The sequence below is a fragment of the Sabethes cyaneus genome, chromosome 1 (assembly GCF_943734655.1).
Source record: "Sabethes cyaneus chromosome 1, idSabCyanKW18_F2, whole genome shotgun sequence".
Lineage (NCBI taxonomy): Eukaryota > Metazoa > Arthropoda > Insecta > Diptera > Culicidae > Sabethes > Sabethes cyaneus.
Window position 1 is genome coordinate 28760396 of NC_071353.1, and position 22418 is coordinate 28782813.

General features: G+C 41.1%; 1 protein-coding gene across 1 annotated transcript in view; it reads left to right on the plus strand.

Annotated features, from left to right (window-relative positions):
• LOC128745501 (uncharacterized) overlaps positions 1 to 22418 on the plus strand; it is a 190938-nt gene that overhangs the window by 152714 nt on the left and 15806 nt on the right. The window contains exon 6 of the mRNA XM_053842575.1: positions 3709 to 4122. Coding sequence (XP_053698550.1) covers positions 3709 to 4122 — 414 coding nt within the window. The remainder of the gene's footprint in view (positions 1 to 3708; positions 4123 to 22418) is intronic.

Here is a 22418-nt window from a genome sequence, read left to right on the forward strand (position 1 = left end):
TCTAAATACATCGTTGCAGAGGTCTAAGAATAGGTATATTTCCGGAAAGTTTCGAACTGATTGCTTGAAAAATAAAAAAGTTTTAGGCATTTACGTGAAGGCAGAAAATGTAAGGCATACGTATTGAAATTCTATATAGAGACATGAAAAGAATGAATTCCGTGAACAACGGCTCATATAGGAACAAATACCCTATTTTTAATTGCATTTTTGCGAAATTTTGACGATCTTGTAAAATCAAAATTACTACAATCACCTTTTCCGAAGTGTATAACTACAATGAAAAAAAAACAACGAAATTGTAGGTTTTTGTCGTATTAATGTTGCTTTATTTTATTACATTTTACGTGACTGACATTCTCTAGCGATTATTGCGCTTCTGCGCTTAAAATTATGGTGGCCTAACCATGACTACTCAAGTGGCCCGACCTTTACAAATAGCGCTTTTCTAGTATTTAACCTTAGCCTTCCCAAACACCTTACTGGAGGGGCTTTTTCTATAGTCTACGTGTGCAGCACAACACACTTTAAACATTTTCAAAATTTATCTCGATAATTGCATTTTATGGATGAAAAGTTCATTGCGCCTGGAAATCTTTTTTTGTAAGATTTAATCACTAAATTCAGTACGAGTGTTTTGAATACACGATTGAAACTCACAATATTGTGCAAAGTTAGCTATCACAGTAAGAAGTTTTACAATGGTTGTATCATAGATATCATGAGTTATTAAAACTGTAAAATCGAGATGGGACGACTATAACAGTGGCCTGACGATAACAACAATACCCTACATATTTATGGTGACCGTCATGTTCTTCTTGACGGCTTGAAAAAGGCAATGCTACATGCCACTTCGTAAATAACAATTTGAATTGTGTTACATTTTCAAGTTTTAATAACCAACATGAGTTATAACAACAGCATAAGTGTGCAATAAAACTAACCTTGTTGCATGGGCCGGCTAGGATAGCGAAGTTTAAGGTAGGGCACAGTTGGTAAGCAGGAAGCTTGCTTGATTGCGAACGGTCAAAAAACATCGTATTTTAAAAGGTTGAAATATTGTTGGTAATAACTTCGTTATTGCTTATTTAGCTTTTTGCGATGTCTGTTAGGATTTATTCTGCATTACAATGTTCTACCAAGACACTCCGTCCATGGCTGCTTGTTTCCAATTCCTTGAAAATCCCACACTTCTTAGATCTTGGTTCACTTGTTCTAACCATCTAGTTCGCTACGCAACTCTACGGCTAGTAGCAACCACAATCGAAGCCATTTTGTGCCACCATTTTTGTTGGATTGTTGTCCGGCATTCTCACAACACGTCCCTTCCTGTTTTAGCGACTTTCTGGATATGGGGTTCGCCGAAGATTTACACCAGCTCGTTGTGATATATTCTTCTCCTCCACACACACCCTCCAACCAAAATGGTCCTGAACGCATGACGTTCGAAAACGGCCAGTGCTTGCCAATCCTCGTCAAACATTGTCCACATCTCCTGCCCGTAGAGAGCTAACGGTCATATTAGCGTTCGGTACATGATACTCTTAGTGCGGCGGTGAAGCTTTTCAGATCTTAAATTCTTGTGAAGTCCTTAGTAAGCACTAGTTCCGGGAATAGTGCGTGTGTCGATTTCTCTGCTGCAGGTGTTATCCCACATCAGCAGCGACCCGAGCTTTTCAAATTCGTCTACCACCTCGAACTCTTCCCCTATCGCAGTCGGTTACTTTTGCTAACAGATATTAGGTTGTCGACGTATTCGCCACCAATCCATTCATCTCTGCTTTATGTGTCAGCTTAGCATACTGCTTAGCAACCGCCTGGAACGATCTTCCGACAATGTTGACGTCCATAGTGAAGCAGATAAATCAACTGGATTTATTGAAGATCATGCCCCGTGTGTTAAATTCGGCGCGTTTTAGTGGCATATTGCACAGGAAGCAAGAAATACCATCGCCATCACCTTGTCGAAATCCCTCGCATGTTTTAAACGGGCTTGATAACGCACTGAACCGGTCTTGTTAGCTTTCTGAGAAAACCGTTGTCGTCCATTACTCTCCCCCAGCTCTTTACGGTCTATGTAATCATATGTTGCCTTCAAATCGATGGAAAGTTGAAGCGTAGTGACTTGATTTGTGTGACATTTCTGGATGACTTGCTGCAACACAAGCTTTTGTCCTTTAACTAATAACAGTTTTGGATATGAACATTTATTTATTAACAGTGTCATTTTGAATTTTTCATATAACTTTTTTATTTTATTATTTTAAAGCAGGTTGACTGCGTAAAGCTGTCAATCAATACAATTAATGTTCTCGGGAGAAAAATTGGAAAGACCTGATATTATTCGTGGCTATACGAAGTTTGAATTCATTTTCAAATCTTTAGAGGAAGGAGAAATTACTGCCCTGGAAGAAGAATTTCAGCTGTCATGAAAATGCGCGTTTCACCGTCGAATCAATTCTAATCTGCGGGTTGTCCTTATTATTATTTTCTTGCTTTTCATTTTGCTATTTCGAAACTCAGCCAATGGCACTTTTAAAACGTTAAATCGATTAAAGAGATTTTCATATTACATATGTTACAATAATTTCTGATTTTAATAATCAGTTTAAATCAATAAAAATAAGAAGAATAAATAAAGTTCCGGTCAGTTCTAACTCGTATGGCATATTTTGATACAATTATGCATCATTGCCAATCCCTTCAACAATGTTTTATCGTATTTTATATTTTTAAATTCAGATTGTCCGAGACAGAAATTATTAATAAACCGCTGTTGGTTTATACTGCAAAAATAACTCATAATTATCATTTCGTATGATTGAAACATGATCAGTAAATCCAACTTGCACCATGACAATCTGAAACTCGAAACCACGCTCTACTGAATACGACCATAATTCCCAACCGCTGAAGATCATCCTGTACACTCACTAACTCGCTATTACATCGTTCTTCGCATATATACAATCATGCATAGTAATCACTGTTATTACTATTTTGTCGCATTTTCGTCAATTATAATTAATTTTATTATCTGACAAAAAAAAACCTATTAGCGAATAATTAAATTCTTCCTAGCAGGGTTCATTAATCAACGCAAAATTTATGTACTTCAAAGACCCCGAAAAACTCCCCACCTCCCGATCCACACTGCTCCTCCGGAGTGCCTTCTGGTGACACTGCGGTTTCGTCTACATCGACACGAATCCTATTATCCCCCCGCGGCACATGCGACTCCGATAGCGAATAATTTCGGTTCGAAGACACAAATCCTGACAAGCCCGGAAAAAAGACATTTTGTACAATATGGCCAAAAGCTGCGCTTTTTTGCCCATTATTTGACGCGTAAGGGTGAAAATCTCCCCCACCTTATGCACAACGTCAAGCATCGAAGCCAGTAATTTACAATTTATGGCGCAGCTTAATTATTTTATTGCTCGTACACACGCCCATCCGAAGAATGAAACAATTAGTGTGCATTTTATTTTCACCGAAGCTGTATTTCAGCCGGCGCAATTCCGATGCCATCCGGCATTTGAACAAGGCTTTATAGAATTTGGTTTAGTGTTGAAAAATTTGACACCCCCCTCAAAAAAAAAACCTACAATAAACAATCGCACAATACCCAACAAAACAAAACTGCAGCCGTCTCTTTCCCTCTCTTTCTCTCTTCTCTCTATCCATACTTTTGCGTCGTTGCAGTGCGAGCGATGGGCATGGACGATAATTATCATCGCTTGCTGGACCAAAACATGGCGTTGATCGACACCCCACTGGTAGCGCCCGCCCACGCGTACTTCCCGCAGCACTACAAGACGGCCCTGTATCCGTACAACATCTCCGGTTACCACCACCAGCACCAGCACGGGCTGCACGGTGGCCACTTCGGTACGGTTCACAACGGTAATGGCAACAACAACAACAACAACAACAACAACCACTACAACTATAACAATCATAATGGTGGTTACCACGGAAACGGAAACGGCGACTATCTGGCCGCTTCGGTATCGTCGCCCGTCGACAACATTCTGATCAGCATGAATGGCGACGGAAACGGGGCGGACGCGGCGATCGAGTACGGAGGCTTCTACGACAATGCGGTCGAACGTCAAAGTAGGTACCACCCCAACCCACAACACTACACACCACAATGTGCCCGCTAGAACCCGTTCAATCCCCCGCGCTGAAACAGGGAACGGGGAAAGGCTGTGCCAATTTGTTAGTAGAGAACCGCCCACTGGTTACCGCGATCGCTCGGTTTACTATTCCTTCCCTCCTCAAAATGTGCACCCTCGCCTAGTCTAGTCTGATTACCGCAGTTCCACGCCACCAGTAGTTTGCTAGGGCTCCGAAAGTTGCTCCCACCAAAAAAAAAATTGTATTACGTGTAGATCCAAATTTTGCTTTCGGTTCAGTATGCTGACTTTAGTGATTGGTTTTTCCTTTGGGTTTTTCCGTTTCTGTTTTTGTGTTCCGTAGTTTGTGGGCAGCTCGCTGCCGATTTTATTGTTTCTCTTCTACCGTATTTGTTTTTGTGTGCCGCCTTGGTTATCACTGCCACCATGCAAATCGCCTATCATGTGTACACTTGCATTACCGCGAAATTTTTTCCCAGACAGCATCATACACTTTTATATCACAGTTCACAGCATTTTCACTCGGCATTGCATCCACATCACAAGACACCAGCATCAGCAGCAGCAAACAGCGCCACTGCATCATAATGCTAATGTTGAACAGCTCTGGCGCGAAGCAAATCCGAAATGGTTTGATCTTTCGCAGAGTCACGGCGGCGCCATTCTGGGTTGGGTTGTGTTGAAGGCAGCGTATGTGTGCTGCAAGCAGATAACGAACGCCACAACCGTGGATTGTTTTTCTATCAATGCGTTCGGTAAACGTTGGGATTGTTTTAACGTGGGTGTGGAAAAATCAAACAATATAGATTTTGAAAGCGTTTTCAGGAAATGGAAAAACAGTTAAAGCTTTGGTAAGCCTTAATTTGCTGGAACTGTAGCTTTCAGTGGTTCTTGCAATAAGGGGGGAGGGATTAACAAATTCTTGGTATACAATTGGAAAACTATTTTTTTGCTGCCTGTTGAGCCATATTAATGGCATAAATTGAAACAATTTCCTGTTAAAGTAAAATGCGCCAAATCGGCTGTTTGGCAGAAAGAAACTTTGAAATGTTAATATAATGGTAAATATTTTAAAATATTTGCAATTATCATCAGTTCATAATTTTACTTATAGATTACCCTCTATGAAAATAAGTTCCAAAACGTGTCCATACTTCTTTTACTCAGTTTCAGTTTGGATTTTTTGCTCAGTAGATGCTCATTTGACTACTGCGCCTCAACGACACAGAATTCGAAAATGTAGTGTAGAAGACAATTGTAGAGTTGATTATTATTTACAATATTGTTGAAGAAACTATAATTTTATCTTTTTACGGCGCTATGGGGCTGCTACTCCGTTGGTAGTAAAAAGAGCGCTCATTTGGCTACCAACGGGGTAGTAACCCTATAACGCCGTAAATACAAAAGTTAAAAGTTATTCAACTATATTGTAGATAAAAAATGACCTTTACAATTATCCTTTACACTACTTGTTCGAATTGTGTTTCACTGACGTGCTGTAGTCAAATGAGCATCTACTGTGCAAAAAACCGAAAATGAAGCCTGGTATAATACCAGCCAACTCAGTAATAATTGTCCGTCAAACGTCAGGCCACGAGTCGAATACTTTAGTCAAGCCGCCGTCTGACAGACAATTTGTATTGATTGATTTTTTATAAGACACCCTTCGCACTAGACGAAGGAAATGGTAGAAGAAAGTAAATGGAATTAAAACTATAAATAGCATCCGTAGGGTAGGACAAGACGTGAAGAGGAAAGAGCGCAAAATTAGATGATAGCAGGGTCATTTGAGCCGCTCCGAATTGTAGTGGTCTATTGACCATTTAGTTAATTTTATAAGACACGCAATTGTCTAAAAAACTCTATAATAAATTCTATACAATTATTTTCTCCAAACCAAGTGTTCTAATGTGTAGTGTATAAAGTGATTCAACATGAGAATACATAAAAATCCTAACTTTTGTCAAAATATACGATTTATTCACACCAATGTACATAGACCACTATGATTTCATATATATTTTCACCGTAATCCCCAAAACGTTCCGCATCATAGTGGTCTATATCCATGGGATTTGTAAATGGCTGTATCTTGCGCTGCTGACCGTCTAACAAGTTGCGGTCTTCGGGAAGGTTATTCAAATGACTTCCCAGGGTTGTATGGAAAATAGCGCAGAATTGTCTCACTACGTGGCGTTAGTGTATACGTAATATTCTTATACAGGATGTATCTTGCGCTGCTGAATATCTACAAAGTTGCGGTCTTCGGGAAGGTTATTCCAATGACTACCAGCTTTAAGATAATAATATCAAAGTAGTACAGAATTGTCTTGCTACTACAAGACTGTGAGAAATAGTTAACTTCAACACACTTTTTTGCCTTTCTACTATATAAATATATAGTATAAAGGTATAGAAATCACTCGGAAAACCGGAAATAGAAAGAAGGTCCTGCGGGCCGAATGTCATATACCATTCGACTCAGTTTCGAAAACTGAGCATTTTCTGTGTGTGTGTATGTATGTGTGTGTGTGTCTATGTGTGTGTGTGTGTGTATGTGACGCTTTTAATCTCACTCACTTTTCTCGGAGATGGCTGGACCGATTTTAATGTTCTTAGTGTCAAATGAAAGGTCTAGGTGTCCCATTGGTCGCTATTGAATTTCATACTGATCGGACTTTTAGTTCAAAAGTTATGTATAAAAATACGAAAAATATGGGACTTCATTATCTCATAGGTCCCTTAACTGATTTGAACAAAATTGATTGCATATGAGAGGGGAGCCTTGCAAACCCTTAACTTCCAAATTTCATGACGATTGGACTTGTAGTTTGAAAGTTACATAAAGAAATGTGAAAAAATAGTATTTAAAACATATTTTTGTAACATATAACCATCAATTCAATGAAAAACATCACACATTTTATTATTATTTGAAAATTACTGCTGAGATCTATCAAACGAAACCAAGTTATTTAAAATCGGACGGTTCATTCAAAAGTTATTCAAACTTTAACACTTAAGCACCGTATATTAAACCGTTAAAACGTGTGAAATTAAAACATATCAATCAAATGTTGATTGTATCCAATGTGTATAATGTATGTATGTATGTATGTATGTATGTATATATGTATGTATGTATGTATGTATGTATGTAGGTATGTATATACGTGTGTATGTGATGACAATTTGCAATTTTTAAATTTGCATTGAAATTCAAGCAAAGTGAGAATTATGTCAATTGTCTGAAGTTATTGAAGCCTCTTAGTGGAATACGAACTCTGAAATTAGAGGAAAGAAAAAACTTTTACCGACTAAATTCCACTATTTCAAATTTATTCGCGACAGATACGTATACGCTTTGAAATAAGACACTGATGAAGCCTGCACGTCGTAGGTGAACTACGTATCTGTCGCAAATAAATATTAAATAGTGAGATTCAATCGAAAAGTTTTTTCTTTTCTTTGATTTCAGAATTCAATTGTCATTTTCTTCACTTGCTGTTGCTCACAATTGTACAAGAAAAGCAAAACGCGAAGAATAGCAGTTAATTTAACCTTCCTAGTGCATTGGGGTCGTTTTCGACCCATCGGCATACTTACAAAGCTTGATACTCAGTAACGGTACGAGTTAGAGACTTGAAATTTTCTGACTTTTCCTAACTTTGGAAAATTAGCATTGTGGCGAAGTTTCAGCTTTCAGCGACATCTAGAAGAGCCACAGCAAAAAAAGTTACATATTATGCATTAGGGTCGAAAACGACCCAGGTTTTGAGATTGCTCTCATTCATCCATTTTCAATCCGAATTTCGTTTTCTTTACCTCGTTTGAAAGATATGGCCAAAAACTAGCACCCAAGGTATATTGGGGAATATTTGTTGACTGATGGCCACTTCTGCGTCGGTTCCGGAACACCCACTACCAGGTCCCGGGGAACATTTTTATATTTTGAGATAATTCATTTTGCGGCACATCAAATCACATTGGCTTGATAAAATAAGACTAGTGGAAGTACAATGGGGACATTTTGGACCCGAATGGCCACTTCCCAATCGGTTACGGAACATCCCGTACCTGGTTTTTGAGGCCATTTTTGAATTTTAGGATGATTTCTATTGCGGCACGTCAAATTTCATCACATTGATAAAATAAGACTATTGAAAGTATGATAAACACATGTTGAAGGCAAATGGCTACATCAGCATCGGTCCTGGAACATCCGGTACCCGGTTTTTGGGGACATTTTTGTATTTTAGGATAACTCATAATGCGACATATCAAATCACATCGGCTTGATAAAATAAGACTGATGGAAGTAAAACAATGTCATTTAGAAGCCAAATGGCCACTTTACCATCGGTACTGGGTCATCCGGTACCAGTTTCGGGGGACATTTTTGGTTTTTGATATAATTCACCACGCGGCACCTCAAATCACATCGGGTTGATAAAATAACAACAATGGAAGTATAATGGGGCGTCAGTCGCATATAATCCGGTACCCGGTATTTATACCGGGGCAGATGAATTACCTTGTAATCCAAAAATGTCCCCAAAACCCGGATAACGGATAGTCCGGAACCGATGGTGAAATGGTAATTTTGGCTCCAAAATTTTTACATTGTACTTCCATTAGTGTTATTTGATCAAGCCAATGTGATTTAATGTGGCGCATGATGAATTATCCTATCCAAAAATGTTCTCATATACCGTGCACCCGATGTTCCGGAACCGATGATGAAATGGCCATTTGTCTTTATTTATTTGCTCAAGGCGTTGTGATTTGATGTGCCGCAAGATGAATTATTTCATAATCCAAAAATATCCCGCGGAACCAGGTACCGGATGTTCCGGAACCGATGGTAAAATGGCCATTTGGCTTCTAAATGACCTTATTTTATTTTCATCAGTCTTATTTAATCAAGCCGATGTGATTTGATGTGTCGCAAGATGGGTTATCCTAAAATACAAAAATGGCCCCAAAACCCGGGTACCGGATGTTCCGAGACCAATGCTGATGTAGCCATTTGCCTTCAAAATGTCTTTATTATACTTTCAATAGTCTTACGTTATCAAGCTGATGTAATTTGACGTGTCGCAAGATAAATCATCCTAAAATTCAAAATTGTCCTCAAAAACCGGGTACCGGATGTTCCAGAACCAATAAGGAAATGGCCGCTTGGGTCCAAAATGCTCCCATTGCACTTCCATTAATCTTATTTTATCAAGCCAATGTGATTTGATGTGCCGCAAAATGAATTATCTCAAAATATAAAAATGTCCCCCGGGACCTGGTAGTGGGTGTTCCGGAACCGACGCAGAAGTGGCCATCAGTCAACAAATATTCCCCAATATACCTTGGGTGCTTGTTTTTGCCCATATCTTTCAAACGATGTAAAGAAAACGAAATTCGGATTGAAAATGGATGAATGAGAGCAATTTCAAAACTTGGGTCGTTTTCGACCCTTAATGCATAATATGTAACTTTTTTCTAATGCATTAGTGGTGATAGGATTAAAAATACTAGTAAATTGATTTTTACAAATAAATTTATACAAATTTCAAACAAATTTTCCGCATCAATAGATGCTCTTTTCAATCAATAGATACTAGAACTTAGAAATGTTATATGAAAAATAGGAAGTAAACGTTGCACGGTAGTAATTTTGTAAGATTTATTTTCGTTAGTGACATTTTAAAGGACAGATGTGTTATGTCATGAATCATGTTTTAATAAATAAATAAAAAATGACAAGCACTGGAAATCATATCGATCATATTTCCCATTCTCAAGCATGTTTATGGCGCAGCTTTTGCACTATTTTTCGACCTCATCTTGTTTTCCTAGCCCTATAACATTGGATACATTGGAAAAACGATGCGATCAAGCTAATGACTATCTTTTCATGAATTACATTCAAAAGAACCTTAAGTTTTGATTTTCATGCAAAAATAATTATCTGAAGGAGCGCCAGCTAAGAAAAAGTTCAATTTTTCTTTTTCATATCTAATGCTTTAATCAGTTATTTTTTCTAATTCAGATATATTGCAAAATTCAAGCCAAGCAAACTAATAGCAAAATTTTGAGATTATTCATTTTGTTGTAGAATTCGTTTTTCTTCAAAAGCGAAGCATCATAATAATTTTTCTGAACTTTTGTTTTTCAAAGATGCTAATTTTTGAACGCATGGTATTAATATCAAAATATCAAAATATCAAAAAATCTGCTATAAACACATATTTCATATTGTCAATTCAAAACAAGTTTCGTATGTGGCTCTAAAGCCCGAAAGTTAAGGCCGTCTGTAGACCCGTTAGAGGGTTAATTTCTAATTTTCTATATATATTCATTGAAGTCTGCAAAAATTATCTTTTGTGTCTACATTATTTTTCTATAAATCACGTAAATATTATAAAACTAAATAAGGTGTTCATCAAGTAACATAAATGACGCTTACAAGTATTTACGCACCCAAGGAAAGAAAATATAATTGCTCTACGCAATACGTTGTGAATTTTACTGGCAAATGAGTATTTTGAGGAATACGGAAAGGATATTTAAGAATATAGTCAAGTTAATTATAGATGTACCTGGGAAATTAAATAATGATTATTGCGGCAGTAGAAAGGCTAGGTCACGCCGCTAGGTGGATTAATTCGGGTTTTTTCTCTAGCTACGGTAACTGCCTGTAAAAAAATCCATCTACCATCTATTAATGGTACTTCTAAGAAGGCCAGAAAAATCCCACCAACTCACTTAATCTATTGGTCTCAGTCACGTGAACACATTCCCAGTTACTTTCTAAACATTTTGCACGATTCATGAAAAATTGTATAGAGTAAGGAGGGGTAAAAGTACGATGCGGGTAAAAGTGCGATTCAATGATTTATCAGTGCGGATTCCGAGTAAATTGACTACATTGGCATGGATGGGTGAGTACTTTGACAGCTTAAATCCATCATAAACATTTGTTGTTTACGAATCATAGTTGCTGAGTTATGGGTAAAAGTTATTTTAGAACGGTTTTGATGTAATATTTCGTTGTACGGCAAATACGATATCAACAGGAGGATATTACTTATTCACAAATTGTAGCAGCGTTTTACATCACTCAGATATCTCTCTTGAAATTGCGGTGAGAAGAATTTACACAATATATGTTGCTTTTACATAATTTAATCAAACCCCGTCAAGCGCCTAGCGGGGCAAAAGTTCGATTTATTGACGGGGTAAAAGTTCGATTTATGGATCGAGAATCTAACTCATTTTACTGACGGGACGACGACACTATGCAAGTCCTTGCGACTTGTAAGGTACTGCGGGCGACGCTGTTCGTCCGTCAGCGTTATAGCCGCGATTCTCAACGGGATTGTTCGGGGAAAGGAATTCTAGTTCTATCACGGAGCGAAAAAATTCGTTTGTTTCAAACGAAATTTTTATAACAACCTAAAAATATTTTTGTTTCGAAACGAAATTCTATTTGAATCAAGAAAATAACAGTTTCACTTTTCCATCATTTAATCAAACCCCGTCAAGCGCCTAGCGAAGTAAAGGTGCGATTCACGGACGGGGCAAAAATGTATAGCTTATATACAGCTTTTGGCACTATATTACAGATACTAGAAATGGAAGATCTGCAGAAAACTGTGTTCTACAGATGTTGGTCGAAGGAAAACAATGTTTTTCCGCTGATGAAACATAAAACAAACGTTTGGGAAAGTTTCGATCTGTCGGAGGCTGCAATACACCAGCGAAAAATAGGAAAGGTGTAAATTGAGAATATTCCTTACCGAAACATACCGCAGATTGACGATAATATGGTTTTGTTAGCTACTGCTGTGCTAATTTCATGGATTCGAGCTTCGCACTTTTGCCCCGCGGTAATCGAACTTTTACCCCGCTAGTGGGGTAAAAGTGCGAATCGGCACTTGTTCAGAAGAATGAAGAATTTATTTTCAATAACACTATTATTCTAGATGATTTATAGTTGAATGTAAAGACATTGAGTTGCTGCATCACTGTAAAATATATTTTGTTGTCGTTCTTCTTTATATCTCGCGAAAATTGATGACAACTTCAAACATCGCACTTATGCCCCGCCCTACTCTACATATTAATGCTTCGTCAATTTGCGAGGAAGGAGCTGAAGCCGTACAAAACACGCTTGATAATTGTCTAGCAAACATGTCGCAAGTGGTTTGAATATTGTCAGACACCGTATCACCGAAAAACATACTAGATGGAAGACCATTTTGCTTACGGTTATCGTTGACAAACGACCAAAATCGCTTTGGATTTTTCCTCAAATCATCCTGGGTACGCTTAACAAAGCATGAATACAGATGGCGGTTGTAAGCCCTGTACTCACTACTAACTTGGTTAAAAGCACGCTTCGTTTCGGGATTACGCCTGTTGGTATACCTTCTCAATGCAGCTGATCTTCGCCGTTTCAAAATATCGAAGCCTGCAATTGGACCACGGTGGCTTCATACATGGCCGAGGTGCAGGAACATGCAGGTAAAACAAACTTTTTAACGTTTCGTTAAAGTAGTCAACGGTCCACGTTATCAATATCGTAAAATTCTGCCCAATTCGCATTCTTTAACGAACATTTTGCAGATTGGCCCTTTTGAAAAGTTCGTACCGAATTTTCTTTGATTAGAGTAGGGCGGGGCATAAGTGCGATGTTTGAAGTTGTCATCAATTTTCGCGAGATATAAAGAAGAACGACAACAAAATATATTTTACAGTGATGCAGCAACTCAATGTCTTTACATTCAACTATAAATCATCTGGAATAATAGTGTTATTGAAAATAAATTCTTCATTCTTCTGAACAAGTGCCGATTCGCACTTTTACCCCACTAGCGGGGTAAAAGTTCGATTACCGCGGGGCAAAAGTGCGAAGCTCGAATCCATGAAATTAGCACAGCAGTAGCTAACAAAACCATATTATCGTCAATCTGCGGTATGTTTCGGTAAGGAATATTCTCAATTTACACCTTTCCTATTTTTCGCTGGTGTATTGCAGCCTCCGACAGATCGAAACTTTCCCAAACGTTTGTTTTATGTTTCATCAGCGGAAAAACATTGTTTTCCTTCGACCAACATCTGTAGAACACAGTTTTCTGCAGATCTTCCATTTCTAGTATCTGTAATATAGTGCCAAAAGCTGTATATAAGCTATACATTTTTGCCCCGTCCGTGAATCGCACCTTTACTTCGCTAGGCGCTTGACGGGGTTTGATTAAATGATGGAAAAGTGAAACTGTTATTTTCTTGATTCAAATAGAATTTCGTTTCGAAACAAAAATATTTTTAGGTTGTTATAAAAATTTCGTTTGAAACAAACGAATTTTTTCGCTCCGTGATAGAACTTGAATTCTTTTCCCCGAACAATCCCGTTGAGAATCGCGGCTATAACGCTGACGGACGAACAGCGTCGCCCGCAGTACCTTACAAGTCGCAAGGACTTGCATAGTGTCGTCGTCCCGTCAGTAAAATGAGTTAGATTCTCGATCCATGAATCGAACTTTTACCCCGTCAATAAATCGAACTTTTGCCCCGCTAGGCGCTTGACGGGGTTTGATTAAATTATGTAAAAGCAACATATATTTTGTAAATTCTTCTCACCGCAATTTCAAGAGAGATATCTGAGTGATGTAAAACGCTGCTACAATTTGTGAATAAGTAATATCCTCCTGTTGATATCGTATTTGCCGTACAACGAAATATTACATCAAAACCGTTCTAAAATAACTTTTACCCATAACTCAGCAACTATGATTCGTAAACAACAAATGTTTATGATGGATTTAAGCTGTCAAAGTACTCACCCATCCATGCCAATGTAGTCAATTTACTCGGAATCCGCACTGATAAATCATTGAATCGCACTTTTACCCGCATCGTACTTTTACCCCTCCTTACTCTAATGTTCCTGAAAATATTTTTGACTTTGGCCCTCTCCAGTTTTCTATAGCTGATATTAAAACTGGCCTCTCGAAATTAAAAACATGCTTTAGTGTAGGTCCTGACGGAATTCCATCAGCTGTACTCAAAAAATGTGCTGAAGCATTATGCAAGCCATTGGAGAAGATCTGCAATATGTCACTTGAACAAAACAAGTTTCCGGCATCCTGGAAAAGGTTCTATGTTTTTCCAATTTACAAAAAAGGGGATAAGCACGACATAACAAACTACCGAGGTATCACTTCTTTATGTGCAGGATCGTAACTGTTGGAGATTCTCGTTGGAGAGGTGTTGTTCAGTAAAGTTAAGTCTTACATCTCGACAGAGCAACATGGCTTTTTCCCAAAAGGTCAATTAATACAAACCTACTGCAATTTTGTTCATTTTGCCTTCGCCTGTTAGAAGACGCAGCTCAAGTAGACACAATTTATACAGATCTTAAGGCTGCTTTTGATTACCAAATATTGCTTCGAAAACTGAACCGTTTAGGGGCTTCTAATGGCTTCGTCAGCTGGCTTCAGACTTACCTGACAAATAGACAACTCTCAGTTAAACTAGGTCCCACTGAGTCGTACTGCTTTTCAAATCAGTCTGGAGTCCCACAAGGAAGCAACCTAGGGTCATTATTGTTCATTATATTCTTTAATGACGTTTATTCTGTGATCCCACCGGGCTGCAAGCTACTATATGCTGATGATCTAAAGATATTTCTCTCTGTACGATCTGTTGTGGACTGTAGGCTCTTGCAAGGCTTTATTGACCAATTTACAAAATGGTGTCGCTTGAACAACCTGACCATCAGTACTTCCAAATGCTCAGTCATCACTTTTACTCGAAGCAAATCACCCATTGTGTATAATTATAAAATCGAAGAGTCTTGTCTTGAACGGGTCAGAGTTGCTAAGGACCTAGGAATCGAGCTGGATACAAGAATGACCTTCAACAATCATTACTCAAACATAATTTCAAAAGCGAATCGTAATCTGGGTTTTATTATACACATGGCTAAAGATTTCCGTGACCCATATTGTTTGCGTGCTCTTTACTATTCGCTAGTACGCTCCGTTCTGGAGACGGCTTCTATTGTATGGAGTCCTTTCACTAATATTTGGTCCACAAGAATCGAAGCAGTGCAACGGAGATTTATCAGATATGCATTAAGACATCTCCCGTGGTTGGACCATCAAAATCTCCCACCCTATGAAGACCGTTGTAAACTACTGAATGTCGAAACTTGAAGCAAAAGGAGAAACGTTTTCAGAGCCGTCTTCGTAGCCCAACTTTTGAAATGGGAGATCGATGCTCCTGGACTTCTTGGTGTGATAGATGTAAATGTTATGCCACGGCCACTTAGATCCCGAGGATTTCTTCGACCTTCGGCCTTTCATCGCACACATTATGGACAACACGAACCAATCCAGGCGATGTGCCGCTTATTTAATGATGTATATCAACAATTTGACTTCTCCATATCGACGTATACATTTAAGAATAGAATTAGGAAAAATGATTATTCATGATTATAACTATTTATGTAACCTTTGTTATACTGTGAATGAAAAGATGATGGGTTTTTGTGCCAGTTTGAGAATGACGTCAATGTTGTCATCTCAAATCGGCTTTTCCCATACCTACACTTCAAGAAGACTCTGTCAGTTGAAGTTAAATAGAAAAAAAAAATAAATATTAAATAAATTGGAGGTCGCAAGCTTCAAAACGTTGTCTCTGGAACGGCAAGGAATGCTTCGTGACGATAAGTGATTATAATATAAAAAAAAATGTGGAATACGATGGAGTCGCAACTTTTGAGATTAAAATGTATTCATTGAGAGAAAAATAGAACTTTAGTTTTCAAATCGAATTAAAAAATATTTGGCAGCCCTGGTGTTACAAAATACCACTTTTTTCGAATTTCTTGGGCAATTTTCTTTGAAAATGTGAAAAAAATATCATCTTTCTAGACTTAATATTTCTGGAGATATAAGCAAAAGAAAATTCGCGGATTTGACGAAAACAAGGCTTTTGCTGATAAGGAGGAGGGCTCTCATAGAGAGAGGGGGAGTACAATCGGCACAAATAAAAACAATAGTCGACTTACGCTTATCAACTACTTTCACCTAATGCCCTAATTATGGGAGTTTTATTTCAATCTCTGTCACAAGTAAGTCCCATGCACATAGACCACTATAATGCGGAACAGAATGGTCATTCTGTTCCGGACCAAAAATTGACCAACATGAAAAAAAGCAGGTTGGAAACCTACTATTTTGTAATTTTTAGTGTTTATATAGTACATCTATCCAAAAAGATGCGATTTATGCAAAAATCTCATTTTTGACAAAAATGGTCAATAGACCACTATAATTCGGAACGGCTCATTTGTAACACGCTTGTTAACTTTGTAGTTCGTTTGATTTTAAACAAGCTAGGAAATCCCCAAGTTAGAACCGGGTTATAATTCGAGTTAATTATTATCGTGTTAAAACCACAATACCTCTAAATGCTGGTCGCAGTGGTCTAGTCTCCTATAAACAAAAAAAAATCGAGTTAAAACCTTTCTTTGTCTATTGTAATAAAATTAATAATAAAATTAAACATATATGTAACATTTCGATTTCGGAGTTCTTACAAAAACTATATTTATCCTTTTAAGCTGGGATATCGAAAATTTGTAAAATCCCAAGACCCTAACGTCACATCTCTTGAATGAAATACAGCAGTTTACTGTTACCATGTTATTAACCGTTAAAAAAAAATTAGTAGGTAATTCAAAAGTCTGATTTCATTAAACAATCAACAGCGGTTAAATTAAATTGCTGTCACTTGTGGAACAAACTCTACGCAACAAGACCTCTACATCATGTTTTAAACTTTATGTAGGTACTTGGTATCACGGAAGTCCCTACAGTACAGACGACGACCAACACAATATCCACATGTAGGGCACGGGAGGGCATTTTCAGCCCATTAAGCGATTGCATCTATTTTTTCGGCCTATGGTCTAATTCTAGTGAAAAACAGGTTCTTTGAATAAAAAATAGTAGATTACTTACAGTTTTGAGAAAATAGTTACTTACTTACTCACTCAATCAGCTCCAGGCCGTAGTTTTCTCCGCAGTACGAAGAAGTTGTCTCCATTCCACTCGGTCCATGGCCGCAATTCGCCAGTCACATAATCTACGTAGGGTCCGCAGGTCGCCTTCCACTTGATCGATCCATCTTGCTCGCTGCGCGTCCCGCCGTCTCGTTCCAGTCGGATCGTTATTGATAATTTTTTTAACCGGGCTGTCGTCCGACATCCTCACGACGTGCCCAGCCCATCGCAGGCGACCGATTTTTGCGGTGTGAGCGATGAGTGGTTCCCTAAGCAGCTGATGCAATTCATGGTTCGTTCGCCTCCTCCATGTTTCGTCTTCCATCTGCACTCTGCCGTAGATAGTGCGTAACACCTTCCGTTCGAAAACACTAAGGGCGCGTTGGTCCTCCACAAGCATAGTCTATGCCTCATGGCCGTAAAGGACTACCGGTCTAACCAGCGTCTTGTAGATTGTAACTTCGTGCGGTAGCGAATTTTGTTCGATCGCAGCGTCCTACGGAGTCCAAAGTAGACACGATTTCCTGCCATAATGCGTCTTTGTATTTCTGTGCTGGTGTCGTTGTCTGCGGTAACCAGTGAGCCCAGATACACGAACTCTTCTACCACCTCGATTTCATCACCGTCCAAATGAATCCGGGGAGGGAGGTCAGCATTCACTTCTCTAGAACCTCTTCCTGCCATGTATTTTGTTTTCGATACATTAATGACAAGTCCAATCCGTTTGGCTTCAGCTTTCAGTCCGATGTACGTTTCCGCCATCCTCTCAAAGGTACGTGTAATGATGTCAACGTCGTCAGCGAAACCAAGAAGCTGGACAGACTTCGTGAATATCTTGCCACTCGTGTCTATCCCCGCTCTTCTTATCACACCCTTCAAAGCGATGTTGAACAGCAAACATGAAAGCCATCACCTTGCCGTAACCCTCTTCGAGATTCAAAGGGACTCGAGACTGCCCCTGATACTCGAACAACACACATTACTCGATCCATCGTCGCCTTGACCAATCGCGTTAGTTTATCCGGAAATCCGTAGTAGTATATAATCTGCCATAGCTGATCTCGATCGAACGTGTGATACGCTGATTTAAAGTCGATGAAGTCGTGGGCACGTTGTATACGCGACATTTCTGCAACACTTGCCGAAGCGCGAAAATCTGGTCCGTGGTGGCACGGGCACCCATGAATCCCGCTTGATATTGCCCCACGAACTCCTTTGCAGATGGTGATAGTCGACGACATAAAAATTGGGAGAGTACCTGGTAGGCGGCGTTCAACAGTGTGATTGCGCGGTAATTACAACAATCCAACTTGTCGCCCTTTTTGTTGATCGGACACCCGATGCTTTCCGTCCACTCCTCCAGTAGTAGCTCCTCCTCCCAAATTTTGACAATGACCCAGCGCAGCGCTCTAGCCAGTCCGTCACCATCGTATTTCAGCAGCTCGCCGGGTAACTGATCAGCCCCAGCCGCTTTATTGTTTTTCAGCCGATCGATCTCTTCTGCTACCTCCGGGAGGTCGGTGGCTGGTATTCTGTCGTCGTCTATTGCCATATCGTCACCTCCATGTTCAGCTACATCGCTGTTAAGGTGCTCGTCATAATACTGCTTCCACCTCTCGATCACCTCACGTTCGTTCGTGAGAAGATTACCGTCTGAGTCTCGACACATATCGGCCTGCGGCACATGGCCTTTGCGCGAACGGTTTAACTTTTCGTAGAACTTCCGTTTATCGTTAGCACGGTACAGTTCTTCCATCGCCTCGCGATCTCGTTCTTCCTGTTGGCGCTTTTTCCTCCGGAAGACCGAATTTTGCTTGTTCCGTGTTTGTTTATATCGCTTTACATTCGCCCTCGTACGGTGTTGCAGCATTCTCGCATGTGCTGCATTCTTCTCCTGCACTAGTTGCACGCATTCTTCGTCCAACCAATCGTTTTTTGGTTCGGATTCATTGTACCTAGTGCCGCTAGAGCAGTACTACCGATGACGGTCTTAATACCTTCCCAACCATCTTCAAGAGTTGCTGCGCCAAGTTGCTCTTCCGTTGGTAGCGTTGCTTCCAGCTGCCGCGCGTATTCCTGGGCAACTCCGGTGTCTCGTAGCTGCTCGATGTTGGGTCGGCTGCGAGGCCGACCATCCTACGCATAGGTCTGAGATACTGGAACGTCGGCCGCGGGACGTCTCAGCGACCTGGGGCCAGGGCCTCGGCTCCAGCATCTCTGGCGATTGCTCTAAGGGCGCCATCACTCCCTTGGTCTTTGCCATTACGACCCTGTAGGCATCATCCCACGGGTTTGCATTGGCACTAGCACAGAACCTTTCAAAGCAGGCTCGTTTACTAGCATTTATCCAACTCTTAAGCGCTGAGCGTGCAGCAGCAAGTGCTACTCGACATTCAGCCCTGCCTTCGTCTGAACGAGCTCTTTGCATAATTCTCCTCGCACGAAAGCACGCTCCGCGGAGTTCCGCAATTTCATCTGTCCACCAGTAAGCCGGTGACCTGCCATACCTAGGTCGGCATTTCCTAGGCATGGCAGCGTCAGACGCTCGCGACAGTACCTCAACCAAATGATCAGCGTTCGGATCGGGCATACCACGATCACCGCACTCTCTTCGGATTGCTTCCACAAATACTTCGGGATCGAAGTATGATGTCTTCCATCCACGGGTGGTTGGAGTGTCGACTCTATTCGCCGCCTGCCACCTCGTTATCTGACCGACACCATAGCGGACCGCCTGATGGTCACTGTGAGTGTAGCCATTGTCTACCCTCCAGTCTCCTATCAGACCAGGACTGCCGAATGTCACGTCGATTATAGACTCCGCAGCGTTCCTACTGAAGGTACTTGTGGTGCCAACGTTGACCAGATCTACGTTGAGTTTTGCCAGAACTTCAAGCAGAATCCGGCCCCTATGGTTCTTGCGACGACTTCCCCACTCTATCGCCCAAGCGTTAAAGTCGCCCGCCACAACCAATGGCCTTAAACTGCTCGATAGACCAAGTCGGCGGAGCATAACAGCAGCAGTAGAACACTCCACCCACTTTGGCAACCGCAAATCCCTCGTCTGCAGTTGACACAACATCTTGAACCGGGAACCTGCTTATCGTCCATATAGCCACCGTCCCGGACCTATCCGTCACCCAGTTATCGTTTCTGGCAGGGATGCGGTATGGGTGCGAGATGATTGCAATGTCCGTCAACGACTCAGTAACTGCTTTATACAACAGCTGCTGGACCGCGTAGCAGTGGTTCAAGTTCAGTTGCGTTACCTGCACTACGCCCGTGTTTTAGTCGCCGGCGCGCCTGCGGGGCACTGTGGGCCTCCTGTTGTGTGCTTAGCGTCCCATTGGCCGGTACATATCAGGCACATGGGTGACGCAGTACAGTCCCTCGCTATATGGCCCGTATCACCACATCTCCTACACAAGTGACTTCGGTTCGGTTCCCCTTACTGCTCCAGGACCAGTGCCCTCTCTCAAAGCACCGGAAGCAAGCCTCCGGCTGCTGGAGCACGTTCAGTGGGCATACGGACCATCCCAGCCACTTTCAGAGCTGCATTTCCGTCTACCAGTGGAAGTCTTGGAGCTCGTGCTAGTTCGCCCGCTTGGGTGATCTCGTTCAGGTTTTTAAGCTGGAGAGTCATCTCGGGCGTAAGTACGCGGATCTGCACGCTATCGCCAAGGACCTTTTCTGCCAGCACTTTGTAAGCAGAACCCTTTTCAGTGGCATTCTTTTTGAGTTCAAGGATCATGTCGCCTGTGCGAGAGCAGCGGATACTCCGCACATCCACGCCAAGACCCTTCAACTGATTATGGCCTTTAGAACTTCCGAATACTTCGGTCACTCAGTTTTGAGGATAAGGGTATCGCCTTTGCTCCTCTTTTTCCTGGCCACTTTCGGTGGAGCTCGATCCTCCTCTTTCTTCCTGGCCTTCTTCTTTTTGACCAACTCCCACTGGTTGTCGGACGCTAACAGCCTCAGTGGGTTCTTCGGTTGGCTTACGACCCTCTGCTATCAGGCGCTTCTTCGGGCCCGTGGGGGTTTCTTCCCCTGGGGACTGCCTTGCGCGTTTGGCGGATGCCTTGTTGTCGTTAGACTGCTCCGTAGTAGCGAGGGCCACGGAATGGTCAGCCATTGACGGGCAGGCATCCGTTTGTGCAGACCTCGATACAGGAGTCTTCTCGGTCTTTCTCTGCCACTTTTACTCGCGTTTCGAGTTCGCTGTGCTCCTTCGTCGCAGCACGCATGGTGCTCCGAAGCATGAGCAGACTTTGTTTCAGGTCCTTCGCTAAGGTGCTGCGACCTGCCACGAACTCGATAATGGCATTGAGCTGATGAGACGCCGCTACCACTCTTGTTAGCATGTCTCTTGCCTCCCACTGCTTCTATTAATAACGGGCCGTTCATTGCTGCGTCCGGCGGAGATGCAGTTGGAGCGACAGGTGTGCCGTTTCCCTTTCCGCTTACGCTGGCGCTTCTACTGGTATCCATCGGCGGAGACCTCTGGATACCACCTCTTGCGAACGGATTATCTAATCCGTCCGTGCTCACTGAAGTTAATGTTTTATTTTGATTGTTCATACAGAATCCCACGCGTTGAAGGGAAAGAAGAGTCCGCTGCATCAGAGCCCCTCATGATGCGGTAAGAGCTGATTACTGTTGAGGGCGCTCTGGTACTCCACATTGCTCTACTGTGCCTTAAACGGGTTCAAGAGCTATAATTATTTGACTCCCAGTTTCACTCTCTTCATTGCTAGTAGTCGAAGAATCTCGTCAGCATTAACATCAAGTTGTTTTTCTATAAGTTTAACAATCTTTTATCACACTTAGTCCTTCTTCGAAACTAGGATATAAGAAAATATCGTAAATACCGGTTTCTTTCCTTTCCAAAACCGGTATTTCGGTGTCCAAAAATTGATCGGTATTACCGGTACTACCGGTTAGACGGCCCTAGTCGGCAGTCTCTGGAAATCTCTGATTTCATCCCTTTATTCTGTCGGACCGGCGAACATAAGATCCATCAACTTTCGTGATATCTTGGTATGACGGACCGAGGTCAAGTCCGGCCAAAAGTTCAGATTCTATTTCGCTTGATACTTCTTGGTGAAGGTGGCAGCTTCTGTACTATATATTTCCCCGTTCATTCAATGATTGTTAGCCACAGAAGAACCTTTTTCGGAAACTTGGTGTGGCAGATATATTCA